This window comes from Cheilinus undulatus, linkage group 12, assembly GCF_018320785.1.
Source record: "Cheilinus undulatus linkage group 12, ASM1832078v1, whole genome shotgun sequence".
Classification (NCBI taxonomy): Eukaryota; Metazoa; Chordata; class Actinopteri; order Labriformes; family Labridae; genus Cheilinus; species Cheilinus undulatus.
This window is the reverse complement of record NC_054876.1, coordinates 14,564,933-14,588,093: the sequence shown is the minus strand read 5'-3', so window position 1 is coordinate 14,588,093 and position 23,161 is coordinate 14,564,933. Positions and strand designations below refer to the sequence as shown.

Below are 23,161 nucleotides of genomic sequence, written 5' to 3'. Positions count from 1 at the left end.
ATTTTGCTTTCTGGGTGTCTCCCTTTTTAACAAATTAAAGACATTTACCCAAATCGTCAACAAGGTTACCACTAATACCGAGAGCAGGACTTGTTGGCATTTTTAACAAGATTGATTCAGAGCCAGCGGACCGGCTGAGTGGAACTATTACCCCCGGATCACCTGTGCGATTAACTTATTACGTTAATCCTAAATCTAGATCGCCCCTTGGTTTTAGTAGATCCCTTTGCCCGAGGATGTCTTTAAACAAAACACTGCTCTTTGTTACGCGGTAAAACTAGAGGTATTTCAAGGCTTTACAAGTCAAAGTAGGTGGTTTCTCTTTGCTCTTTCAAATACAAATAAGAGAAGCCATTACTGTCACCAGAGGTTAAGTAAGGTGATTGGTACTGGACCCCAGTGCATAGAGAAAGGTAAACCTGTTCAATTCAGTTACTTGTTATGGATAAGAAAAGTTAACAGTGAACTTCTAAGCAGGCAGGTAGGTAGGTCTGCAGGTTGTTGATCTTGCCTATTTGCAGAAGACGCATGGTATTGATGAGGTACAACTGCTACGAATGGACTAGCAAAGGATTATAGATCGATATATTTGGTGAGCAGCTGACTGGTGAGGCTGTCAAGAAGTGATTTCTGCATAGAAAGAAAAACAAAAAGGCCATATTTGAGCTGTTTACAACTATGCCAAGTGTTCAAAGTGTGAAACTACAAACATTTCTTATTATTAACCTTCTTTTGTGTCCTGAAAGTCATAAAATATTCAGGCAAAAAGGAATTAAAAAAGTCTCCAGTTTGCCTTCTCCAGTATTCACCTATGGTTCGTTACCACAAAATAGTCAGCACAGATTTGCCATGGTTAAACTCGGGTCTTAACATTGCTTCCTCAGCCGAGTTCATCTAAGGGCGGCCTTATGCCTAACTTTTCCTCCGATTTCAAAGTCGCAGACAAAATTCCAAAGTCGGAGTCATGGGAGTCTTGCTAAGGTCGAAGCTTGCTGTTGTTGTAATCATTAGGTGTAAGGTGGTCATAAGACTCGATTTTAGCAGTTTAAAGGCAGTCTTTCTTTAGTCTTTAGGATTGGACAGTGATGTCACCATCAAGTAAATGACCCTTAGTGCTTCCTCTTTGTTGATGCCACTCTATGACTTGATCCAAAAAAGAACAGCAATTAAGCTAATTAAACAGTGCTAGTGCAAAGCTTCTAAAAAATTTAGCTTAGGTCCTAATTTTGCTATTTACAATGCTTTTACTGCCCAACACCATCATAAATACTGGGCTGATGAAAGCTATGGTTTAAGTAAGTGCTTTTGTGCTGCATTTGACACCACTGACCATCATATCCTATTACAGAGACTGAGAGACACTTAACTGGTATTAATGGGACCAAAGCTGGTTTAAGTCCCAGTTATCAGCTCAGTCCCTATTTGTTGTGTTAACAGGGAAAAAAGAAACACCATTCAAGCCAGAGTTGGATAAGGAGTTCTGCAAGGCTCTGTTCATGTACCAGTTTGATTTATGCCACTTCTCTGGATGGTATTTTTAGGAAACATATACAGACATGTTCATGTTATTGAGATGATACCCAACTATATATCATTCAAGACGAATTAAAATAGTTTATCAAACAATGAAGAATATAGAATACATCTTATTACTACTGTGTGTGGTCTTTCAAATCTTAGAAACTTAATAGAAAATGTGTTGCTACCCAATGGTTATGGTATAAACAGAACACTAGTTAATGTTTTACAGATATTTAATTATTTTGGTTTTTCACTTGGCCCCACATCCCTGACATTGGTCTTTCAACTGTCTGATCATAGTCAACAATACAGGTCATGCAGAGGCATTGATTTGGCATCAAACTAATCCCTTATTGTTGTATTTCCACTATTTATCAGGATCTGCTAACAAGTATAACAGGGAAAAATCTGATTCATTACAAGATGCCCGTAAACCACGTTAGCATCACGAATCAAGAGGAAAAAGTGGGAGACTAATTATAACAGAACACTTGTCACATAAATGAAATGTCAATGAAAGGAGGTTCATCTGCCTGGGGCCATCTATGTCTACAATTTTCAAGAGTGTAATACAAAACAATGCAATAATAAGAATAATACAGTATTTGATGGCAGGGCTGCTTGCCTTCTTTGAGACAGCAAGAGGAGAAAAGGAGGGCACGTCATCTCCCATCATGTGGAGGAGTCTCTCTCCGTATAGCACTTACTCTGGAGCCTCCCAAGAGTGGCAGAGGGTGAGCCATTAAAGGCCTGTAGAGGCACCACTGATACTGGCACAAGGAGACAGGAGACACGGAAAGAAACAGGTTAGACGACTCCAGAAGGGCTGTGACCTGTTCGCACTCGGTGCTTTTGCTGCTCATGTCCATACTTAAGGTACGATGGTGCAAGGAAAATTTTAGCACAATTAACAATCTAAATTTAATGCAAACATTTTCTAAAGAAGAAGGGTAGTACGGTCATTGTTAGTATTATTAAAACATCATTTCTATAGCGATGGAAAACGAGTGTTTCAGCTTTGTGACCAGTCATCTTAAGTTATTTAAACTCTGCGGGGTTTGGTTATGGGCTTGACCCAGTGAGTTGGGTTGTTGGTAAAAATTGCCAGAATGTTAAGTAAAAGCTATCAAGAACTGGGTTATAAAATACAACCCACTATCAGGGTTATCAGAATCATTTATCTACTTTTATTATTTAGAATAAATTTTGCATCAAGAAAATGATTACTAAAATAATGAATCAAGAAAGCAAGCACTGTGTTCCTGATGTGTATTCCAATAAGCAATCTAAAAGTACAAGTAAGTGTACAAAAATAAATTGTATATAAATTTAGAAATTAAATAAATGACAGGGCAGGGTCACATTGGTAGCAGGCTGAGCAAGTCAACCCAGACATCTCTCACCAGCGACACTTTCCAACTCTTTCTGGGGGATCCTGAGGCGTTACCAGACCAGACCAGGATATATAGTCCCTCCAGTGCATTCTGAATCTTCACTGAGGTCTCTCTCCAGCCAGATGTGCCCAGATAAATGAAACTGATGCAAATCTAGGGTGCATTTTGAGTTTAAAGTCTACATTGTCTTCTCTATTGTGGGCAAACAAGGGGATTTGTGGATAACTACACTAATGGTCCAGCAGTGTCTACAATAGACACAACAATATTTCAACAAAAACATCAGTGAGTGACTCCAACAATGATCACTGTACAACACACAGCATCTAAAACATCTCAAACACATCTAAACAGCCCACCAAGAGCATGAAAACCCTATCCCCCAAATTTGAAATGGAAGTATCCCTCCCCCATTCCCCCGCCCATTAAGCAACCCATTTTGCTGGATCACTATTTCTCGCCCAGCATTTGAGCTATAAAAATAACCCAGCATTTTTTGTGTTTAGGATCACAGAGGAAACACTATGCGATAGACAAAGAAAAGTGAATTTCTTAGGTGGAAAAGCACAGAATTTTATATAGAACCAAACATCCTGATGTACCCACCCTGAAGTTAAAAAGACTGCAGAATAATATTGAAGTAATATTTGCTGAAGTAACAGCAAATCAACCTCAGAAGGCAAAGTAATCTGTCATTTGCACACCATTCCAAACTGATAGTTCTCTTGTGTGCTCTCCTCTCTAGCTGCTAGCGATTGTGCTCTGCACATCACTCCAGAAATTCATCCAGTGGGTGAAGACATGCTCCACTGATGGGAGAAAACCGCTGCACACCTGGAATGTGGCACAGATGGAGTATGTGGAATTTGCAGGTTTCTTTAAATCTCTATGTAACCACAAGATAAATGGATTAAATACCAGTGGAAGTAGTAATAAATAAAGCATTGTGAGTAGTGATTTTCAAACCTTTTTTACCCAAGGCACACCTAAGATCAACATCTCAGGCATGCCATCTTTATATCTTTATGACTTTGCATTGACATTTCTTGAGTTGTTGTAGTAATAATGTACAGTTGTTCAAATTCAAAACCACACACCTAAACATGCCCTGCTGTAGAACCCAGCACAGGACTCTTTTCTTAATCCCGTTAATGCTGGATTTCTGGTGGTGGGACCAGGAACATCATGAAACTGGCATTGCTGAGTAGCCTTGGGCAGAGCATTGCAGGCAAGTCCATCAGTATTCACTAATCTCATTCATACATTAAGGAGAGCAGCAGTGGGAGCAAATTGGGGCCTTGGCCAAGGACACATCAATATGTGACTGCAGGAGCTAAGGATTGACCCCCAGCCTACTGTTTGAGAGACGTCTCTACCATTGATCCACAGCCAACACAACAATGACCTAGAGGTTATTTAAAAAATCAATTCACATCGGAATTACATGTATAAATTTCTATGACTTGGAATCAATCTGAAACATCCAAAAAGCCTAAATGTGATGTGTTTTTATCATCCATAGATGCCATCATATAGTAATGGATAAATGACTTTCACTGATGGCTCTGTAAGGAATGGGGTGCCAGAATTGTAGGTGTTTATTCTCTGAGTCCCTCCAAGTCTGCTGTGATGATGGTTAAGAGAAGGGGGAGTCGACAGAGAGAGGTGGGTGACACTGTGACGCTCCAGTGGCTGATGTACTGTGACAGACTGTCTGCGGTAAGAGGGAAACGTTGCATGTTAGGCAGGTCAGCAGATGTTGGGCTGACAGTCAATAAAATATTCAAGTCAAGACACTGCTATCATGGATCTGATGTCTGTAATGTCTCAGGGACAGACCATGGCTAAGGACAAGAAATGCATTTCTAAAGTAAAGAATATGTCACACAAACGTCTCATCGAAAGACAAGATTACCAGGAATGTTAGGCTTTTGTTGTCAACTCACTTCAGGGGTTTCAGGGCTCTTCTCACAAAATTCACTAAAGACCGTAGATAGATAGATAGATTATGGCCCTTAATTTGCATCACATTTGATCATAAATACTGACAGCCTTAGGTGAAAATGAATATTTTACCACATTTTGAACATATCTTACAACCCCAGTTCCAAAAAAGTTAGCATGCTTGGTAAAATGTAAATAAAACACATGCAATGATAATGCAAATCCCATAAACTCATACCTTATTCACAATAGAACATAAAAAACATATCAGATGTTGAAACTGAGACATTTTACCATTTCATGAAAATATTACATTATTGGGAATTGTTGGCAACAACACATCTCAATAACAGCTAATAGCAATTTACAACCACAGGAGCATTTTAGAGAGTCAGAGTCTCTCCGAAATAAAGATGGGTAGAGGTTCACCAATCTGAGAAAAAAAACGTGTATGAGAATTCTGGGAGAATTCCAGATAAATTTTCCTCAACAAAAAATTGTTAAGACTTTGAATATCCTGTCATCTACAGTACATTATATCATCAAAAGATTCAAAGAATCTGGAGAAATCTCTGTGTACAAGGGACAAGGGACAAGGTCAGTATTGGATGCTGGTGATCTTGGGGCCCTCAGGTGGTACTGTATCACAGTCAGGCATGATTCTGGACTGGAAATCCCTGCATGGGCTCAGGAACACTCCCAGAAATCATCTCTCAGGACACTTGGCCATGCCATCCACAAATGCAAGTTAAAGCTGTATGCAAATGCAAAGCCGTATGTGAACACGATCCAGAAACACTACTTTCTTCTCTGGGCCAAAGCTCATTTAAAATGGAAAACTGTTCTGTGGTCAGATGAATCAAAATTTGAGATTCCTGTAGGAAACCACGTACACCGTCCTGCAGAAATAAGCGGAAAGGGACCATTCAGCTTATTATCAGCACACAGCTCAAAAGCCTACATCTCTGATGGTATGGGGTTGCATTAGTGTCTATAGTGTGGGCACCTTACACATCTAGAAAGGTGCTATCAGTGCTGAAAAGCATGTAGAGGTTTTAGAGCAACATGCTCCCATCCAGGCATCTTTTTCAAGGAAGGCCCCACATCCATCACAACAGCATGGCTTCACAGTGGAAGAGTGGTGTGCTTGTAGTGCAGACCTGCAGACTGCAGGCACGAGCATCATAGAATGAAAAACCTGCCAAATACTCAGGACTGAGCAGCTAGAATCCTACATCAGACAAGAATGAGAAAAAACTCCTCTGCTAAAACTCCAGCAAATGGTCTCCTTGCTTCCCTGACGTTTACAGACTGTTAAAAAAGGGCATGCTACACAATAGTAAACATGGCCCTGTCCCTACTTTTTTGAGTTGTGTTGCTGCCATCAAATTCAAAATGACATAATAATTTTGATTAAATGGTAGAATGTCTCAGTTTCACCATCTAATATGTTATGTTCTTTTATGAATAAAATACGGGTTTATGAGATTAGAAAATCACTGCATTCTGTTTGTATTAAAATTTTACACCGCGTCCCAACTTTTTTGAATCTGGGGTTGTACATGTTTGCTTAAAGCTGAGCTTGACAGGTATTTTCTTTTTTTTTTAAGATTTATTTTTGGGCTTTTTCATGCCCTTATTTGACAGAGGAAGGACAGTGGATAGATTCTGAAACAGGGAAGAGAGCGGGGAAAGACATGGAGTAAAGGCCACAGGCTAGATTCAAACCTGAGCCGCCCACGTACATGGGTAGCGCCTTAAACCACTCAACCATCTGTGCTCCCTTGACAGGTATTTCTTTGTGGCTTAAAAAATACAAATGTATTAAAATGCACCCATAGAATCACAGAGACAAGGACACTCATCTCATCTTCAGTATTAGAGCTATTGTTTTAAATAAACATCACAAATAAAACAAGATTATGTGTTTATTGTTCTTCTGTGTAGGTGAGTGGCCACCTGTTGATCTTCTTAGTGAACATCAGCTTTTATTAACCAGAACACACTGTGTAACAGGACATTTGAGAAGCTGGTAGACCTTGGATGTTCAAAGTCTGTGCATTATCGCCATCTACTGGAAGAAAGTGTAATAGTGAGAGGCTCTTTATTCTAAATACAGAACGCATTCTAAAGTCCTCAACTACCAACCAGTGACTGCTCAAAACACTGGAATAAGCATGCTGTAACAAAGCAGACATCCCCACTGATGTGTCAGCACCAATAGAAAAAATGAGAACTTTATTACAACACACAGACATTGTATAATCAGTCACTTTCAAAGTTTGTAGGTTATACAGTTAGTCTTGAAAACTGGCTGCAGTGGATATGAAGCCAGAACCAAGTTATTGTAAATGTCAAAAACAAAACCACATGCTCATGAACATCCATTACCTCTGGACACTTCACAACATACAGAGTAGATCTGAGCATGCCAGACTCCTGAAATATTCATTTACTTTGCATAATAATGTACTGTACAAATTTGTATTGCATATTGACTTACTGTACAAAACAAACACACTGCTCTGTTATATAACTGAGATACATTAACCAGGTTTATTTTCTGCAGTGCGGATAATAAAATGATAATGGTACATGATAAAAGGTTAAGGCTGAAACACAGCCAAACTGAACAATGACATTACGCCTTAAAATCCACACTTGTTTTGAGTCACAAATATGAAAACATGGTAAAAAGCACCTCGGACTCGTTTGTGCTAAGGCAAACATGACACTTTTATGTAAAAAGAAGGCAAGCAAACCGGCTAGAACAGTAACTGAGCTGCCATAGAAACACAAGTTTGATCACCATGAATGGGGCACTTTGAGTAGACGTACCATAATGTGTTTTATGTGCAGATTAAAACACAGGTTATGGATGCAAACCACACACAAGACAACAACATATGAAAACAAAGAGGAAGACCTATTCAAATAAAGGTCAAAGCTGCCTCCAAAAATCTTTATAATGAGGCACAGGTATCGTTTATGACTGACCCAGAAACCCGTGCTTTTGATTGTACCACTTATTAATGTATTTCTGGATAAGCAAAGTATTGAAAATGAAAATAACAGTATTTGGCCAAATTATACATGAAAATGGATCAATATGAATCACCAGCAAGGTGCAGTTAGAGGGTCAGTTCACTAATAAAGCATACATACAGTATCTACATGGATATATACCACTATGGTAAATAAAATAAAACATTTTGCTATCTTTTTCTCTTTCAGGAAATTTGAGTAAATAATGACATTTCAGTGAACTGGCCATTTAATGCTTCCTCAAATACTATGCATAACATACACGGTTTAGCTTATAGGAGCAACTATGTTCATGATGTTTTGCCACAGGTAAAAACATAAATAACATGGGCATAAAATCAGTCCCCGATAATAGCCCCAGAGCATCGCTTGTCATCTTTTTCCCACTTTTAGTATTACCTCTAATAAAGGCTCCTCATTAAAGATGACACTCAAAGAGAGATGACTCCAAACGACTCGTCTGGGGTATTTACTCCAATCCAGGGGAGTCAAAATGATCTAAAATAGTTGATTTATTTGATATATAATTACTGGAAGGTTGTTTGTGTCACAATTCATGTAAACTGTAGCTTTCTCAGATTGTAGTGAGCTATCTCTTTTAAAATATGTCTTTTGGATATACTATACATACTTTAAAGTATGAAAATAGAATGTTTAGATTGAACAGATCTAAAATTTAAAATTTCTGCAAACATTAAAATTTAAAGAGAGGGGCAGCAAAAAGAAAAGAAAACAGGTTAAAACAGCAACACATTTACAATCTCAAATTTCTGCAGTATTTACAAAACCAAGACCTCTGTAGAAAAAGTATACATCTAGGAACTGGCCTGTGGTACACCAAAGTTGACCCGAATTATCCTCCTAGTCTCAGGGCAAAAACACTGTTTCTATGAGACAGGATTCAGCACACGCACAAGGCAGAGCTGCAGTGCTGTGGTAGGATATTACAATCCTCAGATGAGCCTCTTTGACTGGATTGTTGACTTGGTGCGTTGCTATCAGGTGCCTCCTGGGGGACACTTATGCTGGAGGACCGGCTGAGCCGGCGCCGATGACCTCCTAGTTCAGGCTGAGAGAGTGGGGAACGGCGAGACCTTTTTAACGGAGGGGCGGGTGTAACACAGTCCATTTGAGTAGTGGAGTCTTGTTTTTCAAAAACATTCACAGGACCGTCTGATGAGGGCAGTGTGGCCCTAACAGATTCGACATCAGGTGAAAGCTGTGCAGTGGCACAGAAGGCTGCTTCATACAGCCCAAACGCCTGCTCTAGAGCTGTGGAGCTGTCTTTGAACGGAGAGGGAGCGCTCACTGCATCACTCTGGTGAAAGAAAACACACATAAACTCAAGTTAAAACGGGAAATGTGAAAATATTTCCTCATTTACCCTTCCATTAATCAGTTTATTAGCTAAAATAATACACACCAAATTAGACAATATATTTTGAGTGTAATTTTGGCATGACAAAAAGGAAAAAACAGAAACACAACTTGTCAATCATCACTCTAAATGAGAGACACATGAGTGACAATGACACAGGTGATAGCATGGATAGGAGATCTGTTCTGTGCTTTTTAACACAAAAAAGGACCAGAAATAAAATTCTTCACTTCAGTCAGCTGATACTGCCTGCATCCTTTGTGGATCACTTTATTTCAACACATCAGCTTTTTAACTGTCTCCCTCTACTGGCTGATGTAGGTAAAAGGCTGAAGGCTCATATCTGATAAGTGTTTAATCGTTACCTCAATGTAGGGTTGTTTAAGTCAGGGTTCCTACACACATTTAAGAATCAAATTTAAGAATTTTTATGACCTTTTAGAGACCTGAGCTGAGAAAAATTAATAGCAGTATGTGCAGCAAATGGTAAAAAATTAAGGCAAGTGAGATTTCTTGGTACACTGGAAGAAACTGAATTATCTGAGAGTTATCTTTAAGAGTTTTTTGGTCATAAACACCAAAATATGATAAACTGTGGCACATAAATGCTTCTTTTATATCAGTATATGCTATAGTGATATTTATCATAACATACGCAGTAAGCATGTACTGAAAAAAAAAGATTAAAATCGAATAAATGTAGGTATAAAAGACAGACTGGATGAAGATACGTCTAAGCCAAAAAACGTTCTGATGTTTAAGAGCACTCACTAATAAAAAAGACTTTTTAGGACCTTAAATTTATAAAGTCCAATTCAAGACTTTTTAAGACTTTTTAAAGATCTGCAGGAACAATGTGAATATCAGAATTGCAAAATATAACTGTGGTAAAATCTAAACCACGATGATTCCTCTTTGAATACCATGACAATAAAAATAGAAGTCATATGCACTCAATATCTGGAACTTTGTTATTTTTAATTACAAAACAAGCTGGAAAACTCCTGTGCACAGTCTTAATTGCACAAGTACACTGGTATTGTTTTAGTACAAAAATATTGCCAACATATTTATGCAATTCAGACTGCGTTCTGGCTCTCTCGTTCCACACGTTTTGGTTAAAAGAACACTGCAAGTCTTTTTTAAAATATGTTTGGTACTTTTTTGGCACTCAGTCATTGAGATAAATATGATTGTAGCAACTTAAACTATTATATCAAAATTAAGGTGACTGATGCTTTTTCTGATTCCATGTACGTCAAATGATAAAATGTCTATTATTTATTTGTTTGATGTTACCATGCATAGATAGAAAAAGATATTTGCTATTGGCAAACAAAACGGTGATAAAGAGAAATAAAATACTATTGTCTGATTGTTTCATAGCGTTTATGCTCTTAAAAACTTAAAAAGACTTCTTTACGTGCATAAAAACTAGAAAGATGGAGCAGGTTGTTACATAGCTGCTAAAGTGGTGCTTCTCCTTGCCCTTTGTGTGTCCCTTTGATTCGTCCTCCGTAGAAACAACCCTACGAACGGCTTTTACAAAGTTGTCTCTTAAAGATCCACAAGTTAATAGGGTCTGTTGTAGATGGATTAAGAGCAGTGGAGAGAGACAATGGTGCCACAAGGTCCCCAAAATGTTTCTTTGCGTCTCAACCTGCTTCCCCTAACACCCATAAAATGTCCTTGAGAAGAAATAAGAGCATAATTGCTGCCTACTCTTCTTCTGGATTATTACTGATGATTCAGAGGACAGATCTTATTTTTGGCATAATTTATTTTAAGGAAAATCTTATTCTATCTTTCATTACTATTAACAAAGTTTCTGATCATAGTATACATTGCATTCAGAAAGTATTCAGACCCCATTAACTTTTTTTCATTTTTCTTATGGCAGCCTGATGCTACAGTTGGAAAAGTTCACTTTATTTCTCATTAATCTACACTCCGTACCCCATCATGACGAAGTGAAAACAGAATTTTAGAATGTTTTGTAAACTGATAAAAAATAAAAACTGAAATATAACAGACATAAGTACTCAGACCCTTTGCAAAATCACTTGAAATTTAGCTCAGGTTCCTTCCATTTCTCTAGATCTTTGCTGAGATGGTTCTTCATCTTGATTGGAGTCCACCCGTGGCAAATTAAATGGATTGAATTGGACATGATTATGAAAGGCACACACCTCTCTATAGAAAGCCTCACAGCTAACAATGCATATTACAGGAAGGGCCAAGCCATGAGGTCATTGGAGCTACCTGCAGAGCTCAGAAACAGGATTGTTGCAAGGCACAAATCTGGAGAAGGCAACAAAAAATCTGCTGCACTGAAGGTTCCAAAAAGCACAGTAGCCGCCATAATTCTAAAATGAAAGAAGTTTGGTGTAACCAGTACTCTTCAAAGAGCTGGTCGTCTGAACAAACTTAGCAATCGGGAGAGAAAGAACCTAGTAAGACACGTGACCAAGAACTTGATGGTCACTCTGACTGAGCTCCAGTCAGTCTGTGTGGAAATGGGACAACATTCCAGAAGGACAACCATCACTGCAGCCCTTCACTGATCAGAGCTTGATGACAGAGTGGCTCGATGGAAGCCTCTACTTGAGGCAAAACACATGAAAGCCTGCCTGGAGTTTGAAAAAACTCAATGTGAAAGCGAAGTGTACCTTTATGTGTCTTGCCTTGAGGAGAGGCTTCCATCTAGCCAGGCTGCCGTAAGCCCAGAACGGTGGAGGGCTGTGGTGATGGTTGTCCTTCTGGAACTTTGTCTTATCTCCACACAAGATCTGTGGAGCTCAGAGTGCCCTTCAGGTTCTTGGTCACCCCTCTTACTAAGGAGCTTCTCCCCGGACGGCTCAGTTTGGATGGGCAACCAGCTTTTAGAGGAGTCCTGGTTTTGCAAAATTTCTTCAATTGGAGAATTATGGAGGCTGCTGTGCTCTTGGGAACCTTCAGTGTAGCAGATTTTTTCACCCCAGATCTGTGCCTCGCAACAATCAGATCCATTGACCTCATGGCTTGGTTTTTGCTCTGATATGCATTGTCAGCTGTGAAGCCTTTCAAAGAGAGGTATGTGCCTTTACAAACCATGTCCAATCAGTTAATTTACCACAGGTGGACTCCAATCATGGTATAGAAACATCTCAGCAAAATCAGCAGAAATGGGAGGAACCTGAGCTAAATTTCAAGTGTTTTTGCAATGTGTCTGAATACTTAGTGTCAATGTGGTATTTCAGGTTTTTCATACAGTTGAAAACATTCCAAAAATTCTGTTTTCACTTCGTCATGATGTAGTGTGGACTGTAAATTAACGAGAATCTGTATACAGGGGCCCTTGAACGTGCAGATTGGCAATCAAAAATAATAAATTAACTATTTTTCTGTTTCCAGGAGATATTTTTTTTGTTATCATAACAGGAATGGATATTGTTTGATTTTTGCTAATATTGTACCAAAATTCATAATCATGGTATCATCAAATTTTAAAAAATTATTGGTCATAAGTTATCTGCAGCTTTGGTGAAGCAGAGTTGAATACCCAGGTGCACAGCGAGTCAATCTTATATCTAGAAAGCAGGATTTTTTTCCCCCATCAGCACATTCAGATTCAGCCAATAAAAGCATCATTTGCAGGTTAATTTGCTGACACTTTGATACATTTTTATAACTGTGCAATCACCTCACTACCACTCCAGGCATGGCCATCCCTCATGTTCTTCTCCATATATCTCATCTTCTTCATAAAACATGTCATCCTCATGCTCCGCCTGTTGGCCCCGAAAACAAAGAGTGATTCGTTGAAAGCAAAAGTCCACTGAAAGAATCTGCAGCTATGACCTTAAGTCACCAATCATGTTGACTACAAACCTTGAAATTTGAACATGGAAAGATATAAACACAATGACAGTAAAAAATGGGCTGGGGTATATAAGGACAATACAGTGAGTAAACAAACACAGATATATTTTTCCATAGTCAGAGCGGTGCTGCTGAGCAGTGACCAACTCTGCATTTGGAAAATATCTCAATCGTCTTTATGATTTATATGACACATCCTGATGAAATACTGCAAGAGAAGGACGCTGAGTATTCTTAACACTAACCTTTGGGACCTCACAGGTGTTATAAGTAGTTCCCGGGTATGGAACGTGGTCAATTCCTGTGGCCATGTCAACAACGATCTCATCTCGGTGCATAGGGATAGGAGGGCCGTCTCGCTCCTGCAGAGCCAAGACAATGACTGTTGTGTTGTCTGCTCGGAGCATGCGCTCTTTCCAGAACAAAAGAGCTGTGCACCCAAGTCGCCGGGCGCAAGACATCCCCTTTGGTCCCTGGAAGCAAAAAGAAGAACATTACTGATTTCAATGATTTCTATAGCTCACAGGCTGCAAAAAGTGTGACAATCAAAGACTAATGATCACATCCTGATAAACTCTGGGGACTATTTTTATCATGTAAGTGTCAGTGTGACACAAAGAAGCCGGTTTGGTGTATTAACCGTGAAAACTTACCACCATTTTGTCGTGGCTATAACACATATTGACAGCGTTCTTGGGTGGCATCATATTCCAGAGTCCGTCACTGCCAAGGATGATGTAGCGATGCCGTTTGGGATCGAGGGTCATGACAGTAGTGTCAGGCTCGGGAGAAACCACAAACTCACCACTGTAGAAATCGTAGCTCCACAGGTCACCTTTACAACAGATCAAAGCACAGGTGTAAGAAAATATGGAAACTATTCCTTTACTGAGACTTTAAAAAGTGGTTACGTAGACTCTGATAAACTATAATCTCCCTCAGGAGTCTGACTTAAAAAAAAAAAAAATTCTTTCTTCGCAGATGTTACGCCCCTGATGGTGTGTGTTTTATAATAGCACATATTGGAAGTCAATACCATGTCTGTTATTTTAACAAACAACCGTATCGAAAAGTACCAAAGCTTTAAAAGATTTTACTTCTGTTTTCTTCTCTGATAGCACAAGATAGACAAGGATTGTCATGGCTTAACTGCACAAAAACACTGGGAAGTTTTGGTGCAGAAACTTTGCCAACACTTTGTTTAATCCAGACTGTGTGCAGGAGTTTGGCCAGAGTAGAAGACAGGATTTTTGTGTTTACAGCATACTTAAAAAATGTGCAGTTTTTTCATATTCTGGAAGGAGTCCAGACTTTGGAACACAAATATACATTCACAGCAACAGATGGAGCTGCTTATCTGTAACCCAGTGTACCACTCATCACTGAGGCCAGCTGCCACTCACAGCTGCAGAGTCAGGACACAGTGTGATCGTTCAGAAACAAAGTGGCTTCAAAGTAGGTTAACTTAAATGACAACTGAAGCGGATGAGGCTAATTGTAAGGTAACTATGATCAATGCTGCATTTTACCCATGTAGAAGTGCCATTGATGATCGATAAGCTTGTGGATGAGCTGCTAGAAATACACAGAATAAGGCGCAACAGGCTTGTGAGTGAAACTTTTGTGTTGGTACATGCAGGAGAGAGTGGGGTGGGGAAAGCCACTGTGTGCTTATAAGAAAGAAATATAAATTCCAATGATATTTAAAAGTAAAAGTACAAATCTCAAATGTAAATAACTCTTTAAATCACCAAGTTTATATTTTATTATTTTCACAGAAAGAATTTCATTCATGAAAACATGATTTGCTCTACAGAATGTCTTTTCAAAATGTTGGTTTTTAAAAAAGAATGTCAGAAAATCAGGGTTAAATTTGATGTCACACTAGTTATGTTTACATGGGCCACTTGTAATCTAAATAAATGCCTGATCATAATAAAAGTGCTTCACAAAAACACTTCAATCTGAATAAAATTCTCCAATCCAGATCATTTGGAAAGACATTTCATTCTGATTGAGAGGGGTAGTGACAACTTTTTTACTTACCAAGTAACAATAAAGATAATACAAGGTACAGACATGAGAGAGTAGACCAATCCAATATTTTCCCATGAAAAAAACAAGCAATCTGATTATGTACAGTGACGGCGGATTGCTAACAACAAAGGTGTAGAAGAAAATCTACGGCACATTTTCAGTAGATTTGACTGGGAGGACAATACTGCGAATCTTAGAGCAGTTTTATTCAATCAATTAATCATTTTTTGTTTGTATAGCGCCAATTCATAACCAAAGTTATCTCAAATAAAAAAGGAATCACTCAATAAAAAAAGAAAAAAACAAAAAAGGGGAGGGCCCAATCTCTGGGTTTTCAGGGCCCAGCTAATTCTGTGGGCAGGCCTGATAAAGTGCAACGTTATTAGCCAAGGACACAAGAGTCTTATAATTAGGGTTGGGCAATTAATCACACATTAGATTAAATCGCAATATGGTCTGCTGCAATATTCAAATCACAGACAGTGCAATATTTCTTTAACCTGAAATGTGTCAAAATACCAGACTTTTTTTTTGCAGTAGATGTTTTATGCTATTCACCACATAAAAACATTGAAGTTTCTTTTGTGTATTTTTTTTTTACAAAAATCCTACTTTTCTTCTTCATGTACGCGATTTTCTTATTCAAAACAAGAATAACGAAGAAATAAATATCCCCTTCAATACAGCAATTGATATCGCTATTAGAATTTCTTCTTTTTAATTATTTATAACTAGTTTAACTTATCTAATATGGTGATCATTATAATAAAGAATGACTTATTTAGATGGAGAACCTAAAAATAATCGCACATTAAATCGCAATATTTGAAAAAATAATCGCAATTAAATTATTTTTGCAAATCAACCAGCCCTATTTATAATCAGGGTCTACTTGGTTTGAGTTTGAAGATTTTGGAAACGTAGCAAAAAAAAAAAAAAAAAAAAGGACACCGTACAAATGGGCAGGTCTAGACCATACTCTCTGTTGTGGCCTATAATAGCCCAGTGTTAATCATTAATATTATATTAAGACAATACCCTATTATAATAAAGACCAGCATTAATCAACATGAGCACAGACCTAGCAGTACTTTGCTCTGTTACACAGGTGACATAAACCTTCACTTTAATGGAAAAGCTCTCTACCCAAGTGGCATTGGGGTTGGAAGGGGTGAGAAGGACGGTCGGGGTGGCGGAAAGCAAGAAGAGGAGAGGGACAAGAGAAACAACAAAACACCAAATGAAAGACAAATTCATGGCAGTTGTGACCATAAACTTATCTCCTATTTTGTAGGATATTGGTATAATTAATATTTGCATTATCAGCTAGGATGGTAATAAAATAGAGAGAACTATTAAAGATAAGTATAGCAGTAAAGACATATTGCTCTAATATTCAATAAAACTGTTCTAGTAATGGTTATAGAAGTAAGAATGATGTTAATAGATGAAGCAACAATCATTGTAACACTAGCATTGGTAAAAATAATGACAGTGAAGAGAAAAATGAATAAAATACATGAAGGTGATAACAACAATGCATTATTCAGAACAAATGTATGATGCATGAGCATGCACATCTGAATCGAGTTGCACCTTTTGAAGGAAAAACTTTGAGAAAAAAATGTATAACTGTCATTGGCACTAATCTTGTCTTGAGCTTTACCAAGTGATCGAGCCACAGCCAGAAAGGGGATCTGGTCGATGACGGTACTCCTCCTCACAGGTCCGTTATGTGTCAGTCTGGGCCTCTTCCACACGACACGATTCACCCCAGATTTCTTCATTACACTACAGACAGTGAAAACAAAAATAATCTCAACACAATGGCAGACTATACAGCTTGACAAAAAATATCTGCTTTCCATTATTTGGCAGCATTATACAATAATCCTTTTCAACTCACCTGCCACCAAGTCGTTCAATCCTTTCTTTTTCCTTTGGAAGTTCAGGTTTGTGGTCTTGTGTTACTTCTAGTGCCTGGAGCGTGATATCAGAGTCATTTTCTTGTACTCCAACCACTACTGCTGAATCCCCCACGTGAGCAACGTACATTTGAACTCCACGGATCACAATCACACTGGCTGTGGTGCCCGAAGTACTGGGCAGACCCGTAATGGTCTTTGGCCACTCCGCTGTGGGGTAAAAAAAAAAAAAATCAAATCAAATAAAAAGCCAAATGTTAATGTTTATTCAGTAATTCTCAGAAAGTAAAACATTTACTGTTATACATTCAAATGACAAACATTTTAAAAAGAGCTAAAGTAGTTAATAAAAGCTCTTTTTTCAAAAAGTCACATTTTTACACAAGCCTTTCCTCATTTCAAAAATGTCTAATCAAACATATGCTGGCCCCCACGTGTAAACAAACACATATACTTAAGTTAAGCGCACCATGTGAGCCAAAGTCAAGCATGTATTGCTAAATCTGCTTAAGTTCAGCAGCTATATAACCTATGACCCACATTGGATCCACAGGGATTTGTTTACTGCACTCGAATGAATGATGCTAACCCTCTAACTGCATCAATACAAGTTCAATAAAGCTGATCAGCTGTTATGTTTTCACAGAAGAAAAGCAGGCTATGTTACTTCATCGTTATACCTATATCGATGAAGAGGCACCAATCAGACGGTTACAAGCTACAATATAACGGCCACATGAGCCATGCTTCCTTTGGTAAATCAGGCTTATGTTTTTGAATTTCAGTTGCACTCTCATGCTGTGATTCAGACCTTATTATCACCTCAGCTTAACCCATATAACACCCTATGAAACTGACCTTAATAGAGGAACATGCTCTTCTTTAGCTCTCTTTGGCTTTGTTTTTAATTCCCCTTGTAATGTTTCATATTTGGCTTGTAATGTTTAGCTTTTTGAATGCTCTCTGCTACTGGAGTCAAGAACCTGACATTTTGTCTTTGTCCCTTCATCTTTTATTCTTCATAATGAACAAACCTGATCTAAACATGATGTCTCATGTCTGGGTTCAAAAGTCATAGATGATGTGCTATGAATATTGTTGTTTTTATGGCATGCACATAAATCACTTTATTAGGTTGGTCAATACGGCAAGTATCTAATGGGCAGATCACACGGCAGCAACCAATTAAGGCAAACCGGGCATCAGAATGGGGAAGAAAGTTGATTTAACCCCATAAAATTCAGAGGGTTGACCATTGAGCCAGCAGATATTTGTGCAACTATTAAGTTATTTACAAAATGTAGATATAGCACGTTATAGATAAACAGAAAGCTCTGATTCTCAGGATTCTGACCATGTAAAACATATCAGCCATAATGAATGGATTTAAAACAATAATTAAAGAGACACAGCTCACCACTGGAAGCTCTCCTGATCATAATAACCCAACAGAAAGAGTCCTGCTGCATCAGAAAGAGTCCAAGCAATCTAAATCCAGTCAAATATTTTCAGTCCAAAAACACAATTACATCCATAAAGACCCATCCTGTTGTTGTTCTCGATAGCCCACAGTATTTGCTGTAATAATGTCTGGTTTCCAGGCAATTATTAGCAATGCCATCTAGAGAAATGTCTGCCAACATCAGTCCTTTTAGGAATCTCCAGTCTGAAAACACCAGGACTCTCCTGATAAAACAGGTGTAAAATCCACATTTTCTGCTCTATTGCTAACATCTTTGAACCTGGACTAGCTAAGGCTTCATGCTTTAGTCCTGTTGAGTTTCCCAGCTACAGTCATCTACAGGCCTCTGTTTCACAATACCTATTCAGATGGGGAAAATCATTCTGTTTTTTGCTCTATTACTCAATACCAGCAGCAACTACAGGGAGTCCAAAAGTTTGGGAAGAAACTTTCCTTTCTTTGGACACTTAATTTATGCTTGTACTCCTAGTCTACAAGGGGTACACAGATAATTGGCCTGGTTGATTATTAAACAAGACATTATTTGAGTAATTTTACCCTTTCTATCTGCTTAGATCAGTCTGGTTATTCTAATCAACAAGGCATTTGTTCTAAAGAGCTGCCACTCACTTATTATTTCCTTTTTCTGACTATCCTCTATAACCCCTAGAGATTGTTTTGCGGGAAAATCAGTAAAGCAGCAGTTTATCAAATACTCATACCAGCACCAACAACCATGGCACATTCAAAGTCATGAAAATCACCTTGCTTCCCTGTTCTGATGCTTGGTTTGAACTTCAGTAAAGCCTTTATACAATTGTTGCTGCCATGTGATTCACTGATTTTAGTTATTAAGCAATTGAGGGGTACACATAATAAGGTGATGTGGGTGTAGTTTTCCACTGGTTCAGTTTGTTAGGCTTACTCAAGTTGGTTCTTTTTTTTCAGTGCTATTGCATAATAAACTGTCCTGCTCAATATGATGATTTTCACAATAGTCATCTGAAACCCTTACCATGCATACGCATTGCTGGATTATGCTGCACCACATGGCAGAGTCTTATAATTCTATTGAATGCTGCCACTGTGTATTAGAAACTAAATGGTTAGTATTTTGATCTCCATTGGATTTGGATTTTAGGTCACTAAAATCAAAGATTCACAAAAAAATGCAAAGTTTGTGTATGTTTTTCTCTATTTTAACCTTTAACCCACATACTTTCACTCAGGTTTACAGTGTTACGTTCACTAAAATCAGCTTTTTCATGTTGTTTTTACATCCCTACTTTTATACTCTACTTTGCCTACTGAAACCATGCTTTTGGGCGTAATACAAAAGGTATTTGGCAATGCTCATAGTGTAGGTAGCCATTGCAGGATGGTCTAAAATTAAACTACGATGGCTTTTGTTTCAGTTAAACTGATAAAACTGTATGTAAGGAAAACAATGTTTGAGCTTAAGTAAAAGGGCCTAACAATGAAGGACTCAGAATTCACAGAAACTAGCCTAAATGAATTTGGGAGAGCACGTTTTAGTCCAGCTTTCTCTTAATCCTCTAACATTTTCTGCTGAAGTCATCAGATTTATAATGCAGGCTATGGTTAGGCCATCTGATATCCGTGCTGTGGTCAGATGTAATGGGATGGGCTAGTTGGCAGAGGACTGGGCATCATAATAACATCAAGCGCAGTCTGATACCGCTTCCGGTGACACAGTTTTCAGTCTAATCTAGCTGAAATTGTGTCGGCGGGACTGATGAACAATATGCCCTTTAATACACAAATAAGAACCCACAGGATAGCGTTACTTTACTTACGTAGCTCTTTCCACATTGCATGGTGACAGGCGATGAAGCCCTTCTTGAGAGCAGCGCACACTTCACTGTGATCTTTGGACCAAAACCCCCTCTGTCTTTTCAACAGTTCCCACAGATTTTCTCTCGCAAAATGTGCAGCCTCCCGACCCCCGTGACCATCAAACACGGCGAAGAAAGCCACAGACCTCCGAGTGTCGACTTCATGCTCTGCGACTTTCTCGTCTGATACCGGTGCACTGTTGTTGCCGCTGCCCTCGTCTGATAGACTCTCTACCCACATAGCAGAAGCCGGACCCGATTCGGCATCAACGCTGTGCTCGTGTGTCTCATTTTCAGTCTGTTTGGTGGATTCACTCTCCGATTTTTCTTGTCCCCCTTGCCTTTGAGACTTTTGGTAGTCTTCGACTGACGACGGCGTCGGCTCGTACTCGATTCTTATCTCGACAACATCCTCCATGTATTTCCTCCCTCCTTGCTCCGAAAATGCACTCATACGAAACACTACAGCCTCGTCCATGATCGTAACCCCCTATAAATAAATATCTAAACAATACAAGGGGCACATGTAGTTGCTAACTGTGGCTTGGAGGTTAGAATTTTGAACCGATTTTTGCCGCGATTGTATGGCCGAAGGCTTCCTTCCTTTTTGTTTATCTTCTCCGAGACGTCCTGCTGTACGCGATGACGTCAAAACTTTCCGCCTATCAACTCAGCACATACGCACAGAACGCCTGGATATGAAGCCGCCTTCACTTACACTCGAGGATCCTGTAAATACAAAACAGCTTGTGAACACAGTTCAGAACATTTCTTTAAAAAACGGTAATGTGTGGCATTTTAATTCTACTCTATTAATGACACAATCATAATTCTTCAAAGATCAATCCTAGCTGCAGTCTCAAGCGATTTGTCGTTATATTTTTAAGTTGAGAAAAATTTTTGTGAACGATACTCAAAAACACAAGGAAGCTTTAATGTAGCAAGGTTGGAACAAAATGTCAAATATGACAAAAAATAACCATAATAAATAACCATAAGCCAAAGGACATTTCTGTTGTGAACACGTGGTATAAAGAGCTATTTGTCCATTTAAGAAATACGTGTATCTTTTAAAAGTTGTTTTCAAAGCATGCAGTGTTTAAACAAAATTAGACTGCAATTCATCATTACTCAAAACAAAACGAAAATTTCCTATCAAATATGACAGGAAAACAACAAATGTAAGGTTCTCATAATATATTTATGTTGTGAAAACGTGGTTTCAAGAGCTTTTATGCCATTTTGGGTAAAAAAATCCGCCTTTTCAAAGCTTGCAGCTTTAAAATTAAAGGAGATAGCAATTAGGCTGCCATCATGACTCAAAACTAAGCTAACCTTTCCACTCAAATATGCAGAAAAACAACAAAAATAAGCAACGAAAAGTAATTTCTCTTCTGAACATGAGGTTTAAAGAGTCACCAGGACATTTCTGAAAAATAATCTGCCTTTAAAAGCTATTTTAAAGCATAATTATATAGCAATGAGCTATCATCATGACTGAAAACTAAGCTAACCTTCCCACTCAGACTGACTGAATAACAACAATAAGCTAAAAGTAAATTCTGCTGTGAAGTTTTTTTTGTTTTTTTTTTTCTTTTAGAGCTACTCGGCCATTAAAAATACCTTTGTCCTTTTCCATATTTTGTTTAAGAATAAAGAGGAGAATACTTCAATGCTTTAAACAAACAGAGATAGCTTTTATTATGACTCAAAACTAAGCTAACCTTTCCCCTCAAATATGAAACTACAACAATAAGCAACCAAAAGATATTTCTGTTGCAAACATGTGGTTGTAAGAGTTCTTTTGCCATATAAAAATATCCACCTTTAAAAAATACTGTCAACGCTTGCAGCTTTAAAACAGGAGACGGCAATTATTATCATGACTCAAAGCTAAGCTAACCTTCCACTCAAATATGACAGAAAAACAACAAAAATAACCTACCAAAAGACACTTCTGAAATGTGGTTTTAAGAGCCCTTGGGGCATTCCTTTTTATATATCCACATTCTAAAAACTATGTTTAAAGAGTGCAGGTTTAAACAAAAGAAGATAGCAAAGTCTTCATGATTAAAAAAAACACACCAACATTTCCACTCAAAAATGACAGAAATATAATATAACAGATGTAGGCTATTATTTGAAAATCTATTCACCTTTCAAAACAAATTTTTATAAAGCTTGCAGCTTCATAACAACTAGAGATAGCAAGTATCAGCATGTTTCACAACTCAAACAAAGCTAACCCTTCCACTCAGACTTGTGATACAGGAAGGTAGTAGATTACTTAGGCTGTATGAACCATTATGCCTATATAGAGTACATGAAGTTAATATTATTTGTTAGTCACTGGGCTATAAAACATTAAAGCAGCATATTAATGTGTTATGTAGTGACCTTCATGAATAAAGAACACTAGGCTATTTGAAGACTGTTTCTTCCTCTCAATTATTTCCAGTGCAAAGTGTTGACCTCCAGTGCTGAAAAATCTGAGGTTTCTTGACTGTCCCTTTGAGAATGGGCGCAAAAGCACTGAAGGTCACGTACATGCCCACTCAAACCCCATATTTACAGCCGGGTTTACAAAATAAATTTGAAATGATTAGCTTTTAAATGGAAGGCTACACTCTATGCAGGGGCGTGAAGAGGGATTTCATTCAAATCTGCTTTGAGTGCATGAAGTATAAGACTTGTTCATAATAAGGGGTGACTGATCTGACTTATCCTGCAGCTACAGA

At 38.3% G+C, this 23,161-nt stretch overlaps 1 protein-coding gene across 1 annotated transcript; it reads right to left on the bottom strand.

Moving 5' to 3' along the window:
- Window positions 1–7,688: 7,688 nt before the first annotated feature.
- On the bottom strand, window positions 7,689–21,038 carry LOC121518958 (protein phosphatase 1D-like). Its single transcript, XM_041801667.1, has 7 exons — window positions 20,385–21,038; window positions 17,087–17,315; window positions 16,847–16,971; window positions 13,797–13,978; window positions 13,389–13,616; window positions 12,965–13,052; window positions 7,689–9,222 (listed from the first exon to the last, which is right to left on the bottom strand). Exons 1-6 carry the CDS (start codon window positions 20,899–20,901, stop codon window positions 12,969–12,971), a joined length of 1,365 nt encoding a protein of 454 aa, XP_041657601.1. The 5' UTR covers window positions 20,902–21,038; the 3' UTR covers window positions 7,689–9,222; window positions 12,965–12,968.
- Window positions 21,039–23,161: the final 2,123 nt, after the last annotated feature.

Bases quoted from the DNA above. Each gene is read 5' to 3' on its own strand.
- LOC121518958 (XM_041801667.1), bottom strand. From the start codon at position 20,901: ATGGACGAGGCTGTAGTGTTTCGTATGAGTGCATTTTCGGAGCAAGGA. The intron at 16,972-17,086 runs GTGAGTTGAAAA...CACTGTCTGTAG, and splicing joins ATTGAACGACTTGGTGGCAG to TGTAATGAAGAAATCTGGGG. The intron at 13,053-13,388 runs GTTAGTGTTAAG...CGGGGCCAACAG, and splicing joins ACACCTGTGAGGTCCCAAAG to GCGGAGCATGAGGATGACAT.